The sequence below is a fragment of the Ursus americanus genome, chromosome 20, assembly GCF_024610735.1.
Source record: "Ursus americanus isolate L20-20 chromosome 20, mUrsAme1.1.p, whole genome shotgun sequence".
Classification (NCBI taxonomy): domain Eukaryota; kingdom Metazoa; phylum Chordata; class Mammalia; order Carnivora; family Ursidae; genus Ursus; species Ursus americanus.
In genome coordinates, this window is record NC_142146.1 from 24,937,524 (window position 1) to 24,955,429 (window position 17,906).

Here is a 17,906-nt window from a genome sequence, read left to right on the forward strand (position 1 = left end):
AGTTTGAATCTGATTTTTGAAATGCAGCATCATTATAAATGCAAGTTGTTGGACTTTGCTACAATGCATGGTATCCTCAGGAACAACAGAGCTGTGTACGGTTTCTTGCCCCCAACTAAAGGGTCCAGACTGTGCAGTTTTTATACCTTCCTCTCTCCCCGACCTTACTGCCACTTCAGTGTTACAGGGAATCCTTTGCTTCATTTTTACACTTACTCATTGAAGTGTGAGCCTCGGGGCCTGTCCAGGCCCTTTGGGTGAAGGAAAGTGAAGAGGATGCCATTCAAAGGGCTATTTGTGTGGACGTTTGTTTGTGATAAATGTAATTCAGCTGAGATGGGGGTGGCCTGGATTCAAGTAACCCATCAGCCTTAGTTCATGGAAGAAGTGCTGACGGGCCTGAACCAGAGCAGTAGGAATGGAAAATAAGGAACCAATTCAAGAAACGTTCTGAAGGGGTAGAACTGGTAGGAATTCATGATGGTTGCCTCACAAAGCAAACAGACAAGAAAAATCAGATTTTTGTTTTTTTTTAAAGATTTTATTTTTATTTTATTCGACAGAGAGAGAGACAGCCAGCGAGAGAGGGAACACAAGCAGGGGGAGTGGGAGAGGAAGAAGCAGGCTCCTAGCGGAGGAGCCTGATGTGGGGCTCGATCCCATAATGCCGGGATCACGCCCTGAGCCGAAGGCAGACGCTTAACCGCTGTGCCACCCAGGCGCCCCGAAAAATCAGATTTTTAATTGAAGCTGTTTGCTATTTTTTTTTATTAAAAACATACAGCTACTATAGCAAAGTCAAAAAATGCAAGCATAAATAAGAAATACCCATAATCCCAGTTAACTAAAGATAGCCTCATGTTCTTTAGACACACACATGCACGTATATGTACGTGTACATACGTACGTGTGTACGTGTGTATGTCTTACATTTATTCAGATGATACACATACCTTTTAATTCCCTATTGAGGTACGTTTAAGTCATATTCTCCTTTTGCTGTCACGGATAATGCTAGCACGAACATTAGGATACTTAACTATTTGTATACCTCTTTAATTATCATTTATTTAGGATCGGTTCTCAGAAGTAGAATTACTGGATCAAAAAAGGCTTTTGTGTTTTAAAGGTGATTACTAGACATTTCCACGTTCAACATTTCCACATTGCCTTTCAGTAAGATTATACCAATTTATACTTCAAATAACAGCCTTTCAGCCCAGGTGACTGGGTGGGTGGTGATGCTATTAATTGAGTTAAACTACATCAGAGGAGAACCTAGTCTGTGGGAGGAAGAGAGTGGGTTCAGGTTAGGACGTAATAACTGAATTATTTTCATTAACTCCCTAGATAGTCACATTCCTTTGGATTCTCTTTGTGATCATGACAACAATAATAAAAACAGTAATGACATTCATCATAACATTACTGTGTGCCAATCTCCTTGCAGGAATTGTCTCATTTAATTCTCACACACCCTATGAATAGTGGTAAAATTACCCCCATTTTATAGAGGAGAAAATTGAGGTCTAGAGAATTTCAATAACTTGACCAGGGCTGGTAAGTAGTAAAATAGGAATTCAAATGAAAACCCAGGCTTTCTCAACAAATGGATCTTAGAAGTACTGTCTGTACAGGAGGTGAGGTCACAGGAATTAAGTATTCCCAGAAAGTCCAGTATGGTAAAGAGTTATAGCAAAAGAATGGTGGGCATAGTCCGCTCAAAAAGCGACTGGTCTACCTGTTTTTCCTGGTACATCGCTAATTCATCTTCCTCTTTTTTTCATTATCCACCCCATTTTAAATATTGCCCATTTTTCGAGGCCAAGCCAATATCACTTTTCTTTTTTTTTTTTTTTTAAAGATTTTATTTATTTATTCGACAGAGATAGAGACAGCCGGCGAGAGAGGGAACACAAGCAGGGGGAGTGGGAGAGGAAGAAGCAGGCTCCTAGCGGAGGAGCCTGATGTGGGGCTCGATCCCATAACGCCGGGATCACACCCTGAGCCGAAGGCAGACGCTTAACCGCTGTGCCACCCAGGCGCCCCCCAATATCACTTTTCATCAGTATAGACTTCCTTGACCACTCAGCCCATCTCTTCCTCCTCGCCACTTGGATCCCACTTGGTGTTTGTCCAGCACTGACCTTTATTTCTCATGCACTGCCTTGCACTGGCAGTTATTTTTGAATGCCTCCCAAATATACTGTGAACCATTTTTAGGCAAGTGCTTTCAGTTAAGTTCATCAGACCTTTTTGTAATTATCATGGACCAGGCGCGGGGCTGAATGTGTTCTATTTCATTTGTACCAGCCACAATCCTGCAAGATTAATACTATTAATACTATCGTCCGTTCTTTGTAGAGGAGGATCTGAGGCTCAGAAAGGTAATTTGCTCAAGTTCACGGACATAAGCCCCTACGTGGCATATAACACTCTATCGACATACTGAGTGCTCGAGCGTGACTTGAAGGAGACTTAGTATGTGGATGGGCAGGAAAAAGGAGAAAAGGCTTTCCTGTTAGTATGAAGGATGGAGAATAGAATGTGGGGAAATGCGGGACAACAGCTAATAAATAGTCCAGTGAATTAGGACATGAATGCTATTGGGAGCAGCCGTCAGGGCCGCTCTACGGTGTGTGAGCATTTTCTCTATAATGGGAAGCCTTTGAAAAGTCATTTTGAGCAGTAAGATAACTTTGGCGGTTTGAAAACAGAAGACCAGAGCAGTGATCCCAGTGTCTCTTGTCCAAGGGCATCTCAAAGATGGCTAGGGGGATGGCTAGGGGGATTCAAGAAAGCTTAGTTACACCTGTAATTTACCTGTCAGGAAGTTCCATAGGCTAAATTAGACATCACTTGTTCTCTCATTCTTCACCAAAGCTCTAGGCATCATTGGTGTACTTTTTCCCCTGCGTTAAGAAAAGGAATGATTACTTAAAAGCTTTTTTGTTCAGAAATCAAAATAATTGTCCATCAGAAATAATTAAAAAGAATATTTGGTGTCTAAAAGCATAATTCGAGGAAGAAGGGTCCCAGACTGACAAGTCATTGATGGACAGGTGGAAAGGAGATGATTCTTTATGATAGAAACAAGGCTAGCGTTGATGAAACTTGGCAGTACTGAGTTTTCTGTTTTTTAACAACAGTAACTGTGGAGAATGAGGAGAGAATAAAAGCTTAAGTAAGATATTGGGGTGCCTGGGTGGCTCTGTCGTTGAGCATCCGACTCTTGGTTTCGGCTTGGGTCATGATCTCAGGGTCCCGGGATTGAGCCCTGCCTCAGGCTCCGTGCTCAGCTGGAGACTAGTTAAGAGTCTCTCTCCCTCTCCCTCTGCCCCTTCCCCACTGCTCACGCACACATGCTCTCTCTCTCTCTAAAATAAATGGATAAATCTTTTAAAAAATATAAGACATTAAGGCACAGTGTGTATAAATGTTAAACAGGAGCCAAATCATATCACTGAAACTTCTATAATGTCAAAAATACATTTTAGGTTGAGGGGAAAAAACAAAAAATTAATTTTCTAAGCCCATATTCAAGCATCAGGCATGTAAGCCAGATTTTTGTTTGTTTCATTTAAGCTTTGAAGAAACTATCTTGAAAGCAGGTTAGTTTATGAAGTATAAGAAGAATTAAACTTTTAAGTTAGATATCTTTCAAATCTAATGTTTTTAAAGGAAGGTTCAGCCTTTCTGTGGGAATTCTGTTTCAAATTATAAGATTATTTTCTTTCTAGTTTTAATATGTTATCTACAGTTTCATGCTTTTCTCTTCATTCCTCCTTTTCCCTACTCAGATTCTCCCTCCTGAAAATATTCTTTAAACTGTAAGATCTCCTTGCCCAACAACCCTTTTAAATGAGCCTGTTTTTATCTACTCTGGCCAGATTGTCATCTGATGATCTTATTATGGATCAAACAATCTGTAGGAAAAGAAAAAACACTGTATATTTATGTGTGCTATAAAGTCCGTGGCTTTGAGAAGGTAGAAAAGAGGGGAACATAAAAACCACTTTCCTTTTTTTACTTGCTTAAATTTTAAGCAAAATTGCATAATAAAAATTATTTACCAATGATTCTGATTATTCAAAATTCACTAAATTTTAATGGGGACTTTTCCTCAGATTGTATGAGCGCAAACCTCCGGGGCAGGGTGGGGGGCTGGGGGGTGGGGAAGAAACCTCCAGAAACTCTGTTAGATGTATTTCACCTCTTAAAGACAAAGTAGCAAAAATGGACTCATGAGAAATTTACGGGTAGCCATTATATGTCCTATTTCCACAATATGGAAACCCACACATTTTTGGCTAAGTATTAAGTCCCTTATATAACCTGGAGAGAGTTTAAAAATTCCAGTTTGGAAGTATAAAAATCATAGTAATTTTTAAATATCATGATTTTTTTTTCTTTTCAGCAAATACAAATATCAGAAGCTATACCTTGAAAATAAATGTACTTGGGGATACATACACACACACATATGCCATTTAAATATGTTTCTTTTTAAGCTGGCTCCACACCCACGATGGGGCTTGAACTCACGACCCTAAATATTTCTTTTTAAAACCCCTCTTTAAATAAAGTGAATGTAAGGTGCTACTTTTAGCATGAAAATTTATTGGTACGTCTCTGTTCAAACTTATTTCCCATGTTTTCTTTAATAAGACCGTTGTTAACTTAGCAGGAAAAGTTACGACGCCTGCTGAGATTCTCTTCACTATACCCAGAGTAGATGTTATTAAACTGGGGAGAAAGATTAATGTATTTCCTACTAATTCCATAGAAGAGAACATGTATCTTTATTAATGTTAATGGTGGGGGCCTCTCATTATGTTATAGAATAATCTGCTTTAGCAAAGGTTTTTTTTCTGAAGAACTTCATAACATTTAAAGGTTAATATGTTAGGTAAAGAACAGTATCTTAAGATAAGCGTTTTTATTACGGGACATGATGGGATGGTTTTTATTAAATTATATGATGATTTGAATGGGGAAGAAGAAAAAGTGCATCGCTTCTTGCCCTCAACTTTAATGCCTTTAATCAAATAATGACCTTCTGGAAAATAGTTAATTTTAAGCATTCGGAAAGATCAATACCACTTTGCCACCAAAAAATGGCCTAGACGATGAAATTTGATGTATTTAAAGTATCATCTCACCCTCTTAACCTAGTAAATAATTTAAAAATGCTTTCAATACTGCTTTGCCACTATTCTGTTTCTCACTGTTTGAAGTGTGATGATCGTTCGTGAAAAAGAGGGTCGAAGTTGGTGCGTGAAGCATCCAGGCCTCAAGCCTGGAAGCCGGGATTGTCCCCTCCATGAGCCCCCTTATGTGTCTGCATTCGGGCCCCCAGAGCAGTACTGTGTGTTAAGACTGTATTTGAGGCAGTGGTAAAACATAAAAAGTGTGAAAATGGAATGCTTCTGGGATGTCAGAGGGGTAGCTTAAAACGTCATTAGTCACTTTGCATCTTTGTGAGATCTTTAAACCTTCGTGCTAAAGGTGAAAGATTCCGCAACTCTGACAATTAGAACCCATTTTCCCCCCAGCTTATAGAACACTGATATGAAATTACCCTTGAGTGCCGACAGCTTTGTAAATAAAAAAAAAATTGCCCTCTATCAGCGTGTTTGTGGGCAGATTAAAAACTGTCTTCATTAGCATAAGTAACACTTACGGATTCTTTTAAAAGTAGAAAATTATTTGCTGAATGATAAATTGCTAGCTTTATAGTTAGTTGTTGTTGAAAATGTACTCATTCAAAATGCCTGGTGTAGTTTAGTCTACAATACTGAATTTTTTTGTGTTGGAAGTACTATTTAATGGATTATGTATTTAATCCTTGTTCCTACTACTAGCTAAAATGTAATTCATGCTTTCCACTAAAATGTTTGTATCAAATACGTCCCTATTTAGATTGATTTCTTTTAATATCATATATTATTATACTATATGCCCCAGAGATTGGAACAAAATACTCCTGCAAATAACACGTAAAAGATGAGGGTGAGGGGGAATAAATACAGACTATAAAATGTTTTGCTTTTTAGAACTCAAATTATCCTTCCGTTTCTTAAAATGTGTTTCTCCTTCTTCGTTGCAGCTAGAATTGTCATTTTCTTTCTTTCTTTCTTTTTTATGGCTCTTGGGTTTAAAATGTATATGTACATAACAGTAATAGATACATCTCTGTATCTTGTATGAAATGACTTTTTTTTCTTAGAGAATACTGAAGCCTCTTTTCCCCTGGAAAACGAGTTGTCTTGTGTGTTATGTGCTCCCAGCTTTGTCACAGAACAGGCCCTTGGAAGGGCTTCTCTTTTTTACGTGCGTGAGACTGTAGAGGCACAATAAATTCATTCAAGAAAGGTTACTTCTCTGACTCAATTAAAATCATTGCGCACCCCCTTCTCTGTTAAGATGTTCAAAGTGAATTGACTTGAATTAATTGTTCTAAAAAGAGTGGAGTGGAAATCAGGGATTGAGTTTGGTTGGAAATTAGCAGCTGAGAGATGGAGGTGCCAGGATTTTTATTTAAATGTGGTACAACAAGATTCTGTCAGTAAAGCACATCATTAGAATATTGAGTTTAGAACTGCTAATTTTTCCTTTAAAATGAGCATACAGTCATGTGTTTCATGGACCATAATAAATTGCCATTGTGTTGTCATTGAGTTTGTTTTGCTTTTTTTCAGGACTGGTTTGGCAGTCATTCTGCATTTTCTCCCTTTCCTTTTTATCCCCCCTGATCTTACTTTTTTTTTTTTTTTTAATAGATCCCTCACCAAAACCAGTCAAACGAATGTTATTTATTTCATGCAAGTCCTAGGTTTAGCATCTTCTGCACCATTTTCTTGCTTACGGTAGCAAGACATTTGCAGATGGTTCTTGGTTACTATAAAGTACATAACAGTATTTCCTTTGTGGCAGATGGATTTAAGACTTTTAGTTCTCAATAAATGTAGGTTTACAATACATAACTTTACAGGATTTGTGTTGTATATAACAGGTTTGAACATATTATCTCAGAATTCATCTGCATGGCATTTTCAGCTTCTTCAGGGTTCATGCCAGTTTTTTTAAGTAATAAGGGGAGCGCTGTGATTGATAGCAACAGCTCAAGGCGTGATTTTGAGTAGAAACAAAGGGTTTAGAACAGAAGGTGTCAAATTAAACTTCGTCAGTTTGAAAAGTAGTAACATCCTGAAAGTTTTACTAATTTATTTACATGTGGCTACTGTTTATATTTTGCCCTCTTTATATGCAGCGTAATGTTGCTTGGCAAATTTACTACATTTAAAGTTTAGGTTGTTCCTTGTACCATTTTAGTTTTCTGAGAAGGGATCGATCTCATTATTTTAAGGCTGTTACTCTCCTGTCTTTTCTACTGTACAGAACCGTCGCGATCCTAATTTAATTTGGGGAGTAGCTCACTACTCCTGCCTATGGTCTTACAATATTTCAAGTCCCAGAGACTGCTCTTAAAAATGTAATTATGTTCACATTTTGCAACAAAGTACTGCATTTCATTTCTTGTCTCTCCTCTACCAAGTAAATCTATACATTTATCATTTAAAAACCAATACAGGACTTAGGGGAATCATCATTATTTGTCAAATATTACAATAGTCTGACATGTTCATTGTCTTACCAAGTTTATTTGCTCTAACAATATCACTTATGGAAAAGTGACCTAGAAAAAGGTACTGGGGAATTAGAAAGCATTTGGCTTTTTTTAGTCACTTTGTGCAAAACATAGATCAGATTACTGTCATCATTCATCGAGTCTCAATGGATAGGATTTGAGGTAGTCAGAATATTCCAAGTATTTAAATAGTATTAGAATGAATTAATCTTATTTTTGCCAGCGTAAATTGGGAATGCGCCAGTGTCTCTGCTGACAAAGAGCTAGCGTGTCAAAATGTCTGTTTTTCATTATTTTTTAAGAGATACACACATCAAGAAAAGCACTTCCCCCTTCTAGTTTTTTTTTTTTTTCTTTTTGGAATACCCTTGTAGAACTAACAGTTCCCAGCTGCACCGTTAAATATTTTTCTAAGAAGCATCTGATTTCAGTCTCTTAAAATCATCATGTCTCTTGAAAGGCTAGCAGAGACATGCTTCAAACTTATAATTCATCAAATTATTTTTAGATAAGGAATTAGAAGTATTATTTAAGGGCAGAGGTTAATAGCAAACTACTGGAAATGTTATGTTAGTCATGGGCAATTAATAAAAATAAGGATCCATCTCATAAGCATAGAGACACAGAAGTGACAATATGAGCAAAATATTTGTTGAATGAGTCAGGGCTCCTTTTCTGAAATATTTGTTAAACCAGCATGAGTGTGATTGTTTAGGAATTAGCTATCATTATTAGCCATTTTAAAAGAACTAATGATTTTCTTTTCCAAAGAACATCTGTGATCCACATGTTTTTTCACATATATCCGAGTGCTAACTGATCTGTTACTTTAAAAAGTTTCTAAAGGATTGGAAAAATTATTGGAGTTTTTCAGCTCTCTCCAAGAAGCTTTTCATACGTGAATTGTTTTTAAAATTTAACTTTTAGTAATTTTTAGTTACAAGCATTTATTTCTTTAAAAAAAATCTTAGATATTCGACATTTAGCACTTACTACAATAGTCTACGATACTAGCTAAGTACAAAAAACTCCCCTCCCCCCCAAAAAACAACTTTTCTGTTGTTTTTTGTGAACCTTCTAACATCTTGAAAGGTAAACAGAACTGTAGCAATTTGCTCCGTTTCGGCATGGGGGCCTGCCCGTTGCCGTAGCTGAAGAATGGAGACAGAGGCGGGGAGGAGAGGTATCTGAACCATAGTTAATATTCAAGCCTATAGGAAGACGTAGGTCTAAAACTTGCACAGCATCAAAACTTACAGGTAAAGTGTTAAGAAATGGCTGAGATGTAGGAATACGTAAAATGTTTTCATGGCTCAATCCGATAGCAAATATTGGCCAATAAGAGCTCAATAAACATCTCTGGGGCACCGAATGCACGTGGGTCTCAGATAGCTCAGATATTCAAATACAGTTCGAGAGTTAACATTACACTCCTAGAAGGAGAGCTGAAATACGACACATCATCATGTTTTTCTGGAAATAAACACAGAATCGCCATGGTTAGAAAAGAAGCATGTTCAGTGACATTCTAATCACAATTATTATTTTTTAACTAATATTCTCTCAGGTCAATCTGCAGTTTACCGCCTGCTCTCTTAGCCTTGAATTACGCGTTCAGTGGCATTGAATGACTGCATGATTGCGTGACCATCCCCTCGTATGTGTTTGTTTAATTACAAGACCTGCCGAGTAGAGAAACAAATGTCTCAGAAAAATTAGTAGGTCTCTTGAGGTTTAGCAACAGTCACTCACCCTTGGCTGGTTAGTAGGTGGGCCTTGGGAAGCTGATGTTATCAGCTCTCCAGCTTTTCTTTTAAATTCTCTCCAATAGGCCATTTGGGGAAGAATGGGCCTTATTTCTTTTCACTGTATATTGCAGTTAGAAGGGGAAGGAGAATTTTCTCCAGTGGTTCAGTTTGGGAAGGTGGGAAAAAAAGTCATACCGTTCACTGGTCTCACCCCACACAACAATCGCAACAACACACACACACACACACACACACCTCTCCTTGGCTAGTTCTAAAAATCAGATAATAAAGAAACTCTGCTCGTTCCACTCCCATCCAACTAATTTACTTGGAATTTCCAAGAAGCCCCTTCATCTTAGGTCAAGTCCCTAAAGCAGAGCCTAAGACAGGGAATCAAGTGTCTATGATTTGGTGAAGGACCTGGAAGAAGTGAGAGAGGATAGAGAAGAGGAAGGGGTCCAATAAGAATGTGGTTTCAGGTAGTCTGTATTGATGGGGGGAGGGAGCAAGAAGAAGGGGGAGGGCCATCTCCAGAGAGTAAATCGAAGGGTTGAGTGAGTTGTCACTTTGGGGGAAGAGGGCAGGGACATTGTACCACTGGGTAAGCCAATCACTGGCCACCCCAGGGTGTGAGGGGGTCAGTGAGGATGTGGAGTAACTGTCCAGTCATCTCCAGGTGAGATGACTGCAAACATTGCTCCAGAGAGGAGTATGGCTGTGAGCTTTCAGCAGGCAGCACGCCAGCTAGAGGTGGTTGCCTTGCTTGGCGAAGGGGGTCTGGGTGGGACAGCCTCCCTCTTACTCTCCACCGCATTGCCTAGTGTCCATCACGGCAGCCGAGATGAAGAACCTCTGGGATGAGGATTAGGAAATGTTAGACGATGTACTCTCTTGGTCCACTCCGTTCTTGATAATCTGAGGATCAAAAATGGGGCCTTAGGGGAGTCATCAGAGAGGTTCAGGTTTTAGCATTCATTGGACATTTTCTTCTCTCTCAGCTCAGGAAATCTCTTAAAATTCTTGTCTGGTGAATCATATGTTGTGCACCGCAATGGGCAGAAAAAACAGGCTCTGAGATGTCTTTCTGGAAAGTTGTTTCTTGGAGAAGTTTTCTAACGCCCATTCTGATCATTACGCTTTACACCGGATGACATTCTTGCTCACTCTACTGCACGTGTCCTTTCTGTCTCTGTCACACACACACACACACACACACACACACACACACACACACACACACACGTTTGCACACAGTTTCCTTCCTAGTACAAAAATCATAAACTCCGGGAACCCTTTTAGGAAACAAATTATTATAAAAATCTGTGCTGTCTCTTCCTAAAGACCTTCAGGATCTCAGATGGCCGCTCATCAGACAAGAAAGCTGGGCAAGACAAGAAGCACGTTCAACTTTGCTTTTCTATTTCACATATTGCCAAGTCCGTGGTAAATGTGTCTTGCCCTTGGAATCTTAAAGAACATGACCCTCCTTTAAGATGCAAATCTGAACATTTATTAGAAACAGAGCCTGCCTCCTTGACAGCCACAGCTATTGTCTCTGAACAGGTTAAAAAACATTTTTTCAAGCACATTGGAGTGTTTTTGAGCTTATGAAAAAAGTTAACCTCACAGGGTCTTTTCTTTTTAGCTCTTAATGGAAAATATCAACCCCCCCCCAGGCATGAACTGACCTATTATGCCCTTGTCTCTAAGGGGTGGTTGTGTGAGCTGTTACGCTGGAAAGAAGATCCTTCTCCAGAAAACAGGACTCTGTGGGAGAACCTCTCCATGATCCGAAGGTTCCTCAGTCTTCCTCAGCCAGAACGTGATGCCATTTATGAACAGGAGAGCAACGCGGTGCATCACCATGGCGACAGGCCGCCCCACATTATCCATGTTCCAGCAGAGCAGATTCAGGTTCGTTCACCTTGGCCGATTGAATATAGCACTAAGCAAATAGAGCTTTAAACTTAGCCCGGAAATTAGCGTTTCTCTTCTTCCCGCCAGTCTAAACATAGGCTTTAGCAAGAGATAACGATACACTGCCATCTTGCTCAGGGGAATAAAAGGAAAATCAGCACACTTTTTCCAACATGTGTATTGTGTTCCTCTTCCTTCATCTCCCCACCCACAAAGTGGCAGGAACCCCCTTTTTCACACTTCTGGTTTGGCAACTGCATCTTTGTTAGAATCGGCTTGTTTTTTGTGTGAGAGCTCAAGTCCTGTTTTTGTTTTTTAAAAATCCATTTTATAAATACCACCCACTTTTTTAATGAGGACCAATACTGCCCTTGAGGAAGGGAATTACTGCTGTTTCTGTAGAGGAGGTTTATACAGTCACAACTTCCTACCTCGGATACTGTCCAAAGAGAGGAGGGGAGGGAAACCTAATTGGAATCTTGTCTCTGACTCCTTGGCCCTTCCTTCACCTTATAGCTGTCTGCCCTCACCCTCACAGAACACAGGTTAGGGGTGAGTCACGTCTGTTTGTCTTTCCTTTAGAGCCCCTCTCCCACCACCCTTGGGAAAGGAGAGTCTAGAGGCGTTTGCTTACCAGGCCTGCTGACCCCTGCACCATGGCTCAGTGCTGCTCCTCAGGTGAGCGGGCACAAGCTACCTATGCCAGCTGGAGCGGGGGTGGTGTAAAGACCTGCTCCCTGGGTCACAATTTGCAGACTTGCAAAGGACATCCTAACCATGGTGGTGGCCAGAGAGCACTGTGCCAGCAGAGTCAGCCTTGTGCTTAGCTAGTCCTGTCATGGGACTTGTCTCCATTCATCTACGGAGGGAACACCGCTATGAATCGAGATTGGAAAGCTCTGGGACCAGGTAGTTTGTTGGTGCCCGATGGCCTTGATTTCTAAGGAAGCATGTTGAATGAACTGGAGCTCTAGAACCTATTTCTGTCACATCTTAGGGGATGTTTTTAGCTTTTCCCTTTAAGAGAAAATGCCATTGCCTTCCAGAGTCCTAAAATTCTACTGTCTTTGTTGAATCACCTGCATTATTTCTTGGTATTGCTGTGGGGGTGGGTGGGGAATATATATATATATAGCGCTAAAAACAATAATAGGGTTATCCATCCACTAGGAAAAAAAAAAATCCTTGAGTGTGTATTAAAGATAAATTGGAAAAGAGAATCCCTTAGGATATCAAGCACTAAAATAATCATGAAAGCCTGAAAAACTTACTGTTTAGCAAAAACAAAAAAAGAGAAAGGTATACGTATAGTAATACAAATAGTACTTGTTTGAAGATGTAAATAGTTTTTTAATAAAATTGTTTCTTGGGATAAAAGGAAATGCTTAGGCACAGTACAAACGCTCTAATATTTTGCTGCTTACTCAGGTTGATTTGCTTTGATGATAAAAATTATGGACATAGAGTATACGGTATGTGCACGTGGCACACATTTGTTATGTATAATTGTGTATGGAAATTATAGCACATATACAGACACTAATTACGAAAACGTGTCTGTATACACTAAATTTAAATCCTAATCACATGAGTTTACTATAGACAAAACAATTTGCTAGCCGTTGTATGGGGGATCAAACTTTTATTTTTTGGTAAGAAAAAAAAAAACTTGCAGTGTCAGCCTAGTGCAATTTGGTAAGAAATTCTGTGTGTATTAAATCGGAACTGACTGGTAGGAAATTCGCAAACGTGAGAATCTCAGAAATCCTTTGGAGTCTTAAGGGATAATGGTGAAGAAGAGCAGGCCTTTATCCCATTTTCTTTGGAATTGAAATAAGACTTTTCTCGCTCCATGCTTTAAAGCCATGGATGAAATGGGGCAAAACACGGGTGTCTTTACCCCACGGCTCTGTAGCACTCCTTTCTAAAATGCCTTTGAAATCCTTACTCCTCAATCTTCATTTTAAATCTTTGTTAATTATTTACATCATAATTTGCCTTGCTGTCTTCGCCTTCTGATGCGTATCCTTCCGGTGAAGTTCACGGCTCACATTTTCAGCGCGCTGAGCTTTCACTTCCGTGAGCCAGCCTGAAAATGAAGGGTAGGGAGGCTCCACGGAGCTCTGATAAGGGAGCCCAGTAGCCCCCCAAAACCCTACTCATGCCTCCCTTCCCTGGTTCTTACCATTTTGACTTCTTCCCCTGATGCCGTGGGCCATCTGGCTGGCCTCCCTTTTCGTCCTGAATCCCTGTCCCCCTCGGAGGAGCTACAGGTGGGAGAAGCTACAGGTGGGAGTCCCAGTCCCCTGGGTCCTCCTGGCCGGCGCTGCCCGGCCGCCAGGGCAGAAGGCAGAGCTCTGACTGTCCGCTTGTTTCTTTGCAGCAGCAGCCGCAGGCGCAGGCGCAGCAGCAGCCGGCGCCGCCGCCCCCGCAGGCGCAGGCGCAGCAGCCCGCCGGGCCCCGGCTCCCCCCGCGGCAGCCCACCGTGGCCTCGCCCGCCGAGGCCGAGGACGAGAACCGGCAGAAGACCCGGCCGCGAACGAAAATTTCCGTGGAAGCCCTGGGCATCCTCCAGAGTTTCATCCAAGACGTAGGCCTGTACCCGGACGAAGAGGCCATCCAGACTCTGTCCGCGCAGCTTGACCTGCCCAAGTACACCATCATCAAGTTCTTTCAGAACCAGCGGTATTACCTGAAGCACCACGGCAAACTGAAGGACAACTCCGGCTTAGAGGTGGATGTGGCCGAATACAAAGAGGAGGAGTTGCTCAAGGATTTGGAAGAGAGTGTCCAAGACAAAAATGCTAACACCCTTTTCTCGGTGAAGCTAGAGGAAGAGCTGTCAGTGGAAGGAAACACGGACATTAACACTGACTTGAAAGACTGAGATCCAAGTATTATTTTCATTCAACAGTGCCACTGGTATTTACTAACGACAGGAGAAGTCCACCTTGTATTCTCTCCGAAAACCTTTGTTGTTCATTGTTTGGCCAATGAATCTTCAGAAACTTGCACAAACAGGAAAGTTGAGAAAGGATAATACAGACTGCACTAAATGTTTTACTGTTTTACAAACTGCTGGGCAGCCCCAGGTGAAGCATTGAGGATTGTTTGGTATTAAAAATTAAAATTTGTGTTCACGGGACACATCAAGGTGTGTACCCCGTAAGCATGATACCAGTGATTTTTCTTTTTTAATTATTCTGGAGCCTCAAACAAGCATTATAACTTCTGTGATTATTATTTCCTTCCTTTAATTATTTCTGTAACACTCCACACTGATCTTTGGAAACTCGCCCCTTATTTTAAAAAAAGAAAAAAAAAGAGTTTGTTACTCTATTGTATGTTACAAAAGAACTATAGACTGTGGAATGCAGTTTAAAGATGACATATGCCAACAAATGCCTTGTATTATATGGCACTGCCGTAATTCAAATTTGTTTTTATTTTGGAAATAAAAGTTCACTGTAATTTTTTTCATTCTCATTGTTACATGATTTTTTAAAAAATGAAAAAAAAATGTGAAACACAATTTAGTCCTCATTATTTATTTGTAGATCTGCAGCATCATGTTGTAATTAATTTTTTGGAAGTTTCCGTTAAATGTAATATTGCTTCTCTTGTTACCATACTGATTCTTTTCTATTTATAAATGTATTTTGATGGGCAGTAAAACAAAGTGTCTTAAAAGTTTTAAATAGAGAAAATGTGCTTTACACAGTTGCCTATAAAAAGTGCTCTATGTTATCCAAGCAATTCATACTATAAGCTTCACTCTTATTGTTGTATGCAATTTTTACTATCATGCAAATAAGCTTAGGTAAATAAAACTAATAGATCACCTTAGAAAATTATGCAATTAATGTGAAAATAATTGATGTTTGCAATGTGTCTTCCTTTGGTTTACAATCAATTTTAAAGCTACATCTGTATAAAATTTCTGTATAAAGGTGTATTTCTTTTTTATGAGTTTATGGCTATGAAAACACCAGCTATTTTGTTACAGCTGGTTGTTTTTATAAGTGTATCACAATTTTCTTTATGCAGAAATGTTCTGATTAGGAGTGGTTATTGACTGTAACTACACAATTAAAATTGTTTGTATGGTATGACATGGTAGGGTTTGTCTGCTTATGTGAAGTAACTTCAAAGAGTCAGAGATGGCCCTCTCAGTTAGGTGCATGTTAATATTTTCTTGATGATATTTGACTGATTTTAAAAAGAGTGATTGAAAAGTCACTTGAAACCCTGTAAATTTAAACCACAGACACATGCTCGTTTTTTAAGTTTAACAATGAAGACCATAACCTGTTTGGGGTTAATTTGCCTACTAAACAGAGATAGTAGGGTGGTCAGAAGACCTGCCACCAAGAACGTAAGTCTAGTCTCTAGGAGTTATGTGCTGAGAATGAATTCATCCACATTTATTTCACAATATTTAATTATGGCAACACTTTTTTAAAGCTAATGTATAAATATTTTAAAGGCCTTTAACAGTAACATAAAGTAAGTAGGGAAAAATGGACTTCTGTATAAAAACCTCTTAGTAAGCAATGTATCTTTTAAAGTTATAAATGGAATATAAGTTAATAACTCTGAGCTCATTTGGTTGTGCATGTCATAACTATAAGAACTAAAGGAAGAAAATAATAACACACCCGGAATTTAAACACCTCTTCAAAATTCTCGCAACATAAAACTCCATACATTCCACGATATAAAACGAGGTGTGCTAATGGTCATGGAAAGGATTTGAGGCCAAGGTTTCGGGTTTTGATTATTATTATTAGTTTTTTGTATTCACTTGATCTCTTCTGCTTCTTTTTAAGACTTCCTAGATGTTAATAAGGGAATCTGGGTTCCTTGATAGTTGGTTCTGAAATTGTCCAATCTCTTTATGCCTAACATTTTTCCAGGCACTGATGAGCTCATTGGTAGGCAACTGGGCTGCTTTAATGTTGAACTTTTACTTAAGAAACTAAAATGGCATCATTGAAGACTCCCAATTCAGCTGTAAAAGTACTATTTACTTTTGAAGCACAGCTGAACTGCTTTGAAGGCAGCTGGTTTGCTGTAACTTAAAATTGTATTGAAAAAGTTTTCAATTCTTTTTATTAAATGAGAAAACAACTTTTAAACATTCTTGCTCACTTAGAGTTGAGAAAACCATTTGAGGAAAAGAAATTTGAATTAATAAAATAGAAACTAGATTTCATGTAGTAAAAAATGAATAAATAGAAACTAACATGCCGTAAAGTTTTTTACAAAATCCTCTCTTCCTCTTCCCCCCCCCCGCCCCCTGGGTTTAGAGGGAAAAGCTAGAGCAAAGAGTAGTCTTTGATTTTATTTATTTTTACCAGCCCAACAGAATATAAGGTGCCAGAACTTTTAATTTTTTTAGAAGGAAAATTTGGGTTGCAAATACGATTTTGCCATTCCCAATAATCTAATTTCTTTTGAAATAACATTTTGAATGAATTTGATGAGTGTGTGTAAGAACGCAATACGATACTAATAATAGTCTCACTTAGACACTTCAACTTAAGCAGCATAATCTTCCTAATAACGCTATCTTAAACCAAAAATAAATAAATAAATAAAAAGCACATATCAAAAAACAGTTGATGGTCATGATGGAGTGAGCAAAATTGTTTTCAGGGAAGACGGCACAATTTGGAAATGATTTGTTTGGGTGATTTTCCACGCGGCTCCCCCAATGTCATTTATTGTTCATACCAGTCCTCTTACTACCAGTGGCTATGGTAAAACTCCTTGAACAAGCTTCATTGTGCCCGAGTACGTCAGAAACTTTTAAAAGCTGGGCATGCCCATGACATAGCGCTTTGTGCTAAGACCTTAGCAGAGTCCGGTAGTTTACGGGTAATATTCAACCTTGTGCGTCTGAATCTGTCATGGATTCCTTCCCTCAGCACTTTGCCACTAATTTGTATTACACTCTGTGGCCATATAATACTTGCACATTATGCAAAAAATAATGTTGACAGTATCTCCTTGGCACGTAATATGCAGAGTTGACACATAACCTTTGAAAACCAAGGTAACTAATCCGTGTGCCCTACTTGTGTGGCGCTTGGTTAAAAAGTCTGTACATATTATGTATAAAATGTGTATTGATTAACATTTAGTCCTAAGGAATTCTGAGCTTAAAAGAAGTGTTTGGTTTTTTTTTTTCCCAAGTAGTGGTATCTATAACTGTGCTTATCTAAAATATATAGCTTGAGTAGAAAACATTTTCAAATGGTTCAACATTGAGTAAAAATGACAGTCCCATACATGCCATTATTAAATTCTGCCCTATTCCCTATTGTCATCAGCTGATATTAAGGTCCTTGATTGTCACGGTATTATCAATAAATGAGGTATTCTGAACTGCCTGGTGATATTTTCAAAAAGAGCAGCTAAAATGTATATACCCTATTATATAGCCAATAAAAATAGGACTGTCTTGCTGAAGCAAGCCAAAAATTTGCATGATAGTGTGGAAACCAATGAAGGTCCAAAAATATGAATCACATTTAAACTATCAGAAGATACTGATGCTATAGTTTATCTTACAAATAAATATTTTT

At 39.0% G+C, this 17,906-nt stretch overlaps 1 protein-coding gene across 6 annotated transcripts in view; it reads left to right on the forward strand.

Annotated features, from left to right (window-relative positions):
• Positions 1 to 17,706, forward strand: part of SATB1 (SATB homeobox 1) — a 101,076-nt gene extending 83,370 nt beyond the window's left edge. For 3 of the 6 annotated variants that reach the window (XM_045791671.2, XM_045791673.2, XM_045791670.2), the window contains exons 10-11: positions 11,110 to 11,313; positions 13,700 to 17,706. In XM_045791671.2, coding sequence (XP_045647627.1) covers positions 11,110 to 11,313; positions 13,700 to 14,203 — 708 coding nt within the window. In that variant the 3' untranslated portion in view covers positions 14,204 to 17,706. Of the gene's footprint in view, positions 1 to 11,109; positions 11,314 to 11,898; positions 12,058 to 13,580; positions 13,590 to 13,699 lie in introns of those variants that run through there. The other 3 variants (XM_045791675.2, XM_045791674.2, XM_087870175.1) reach the window with 3 other exon arrangements.
• The last annotated feature ends 200 nt before the right edge of the window (positions 17,707 to 17,906 follow it).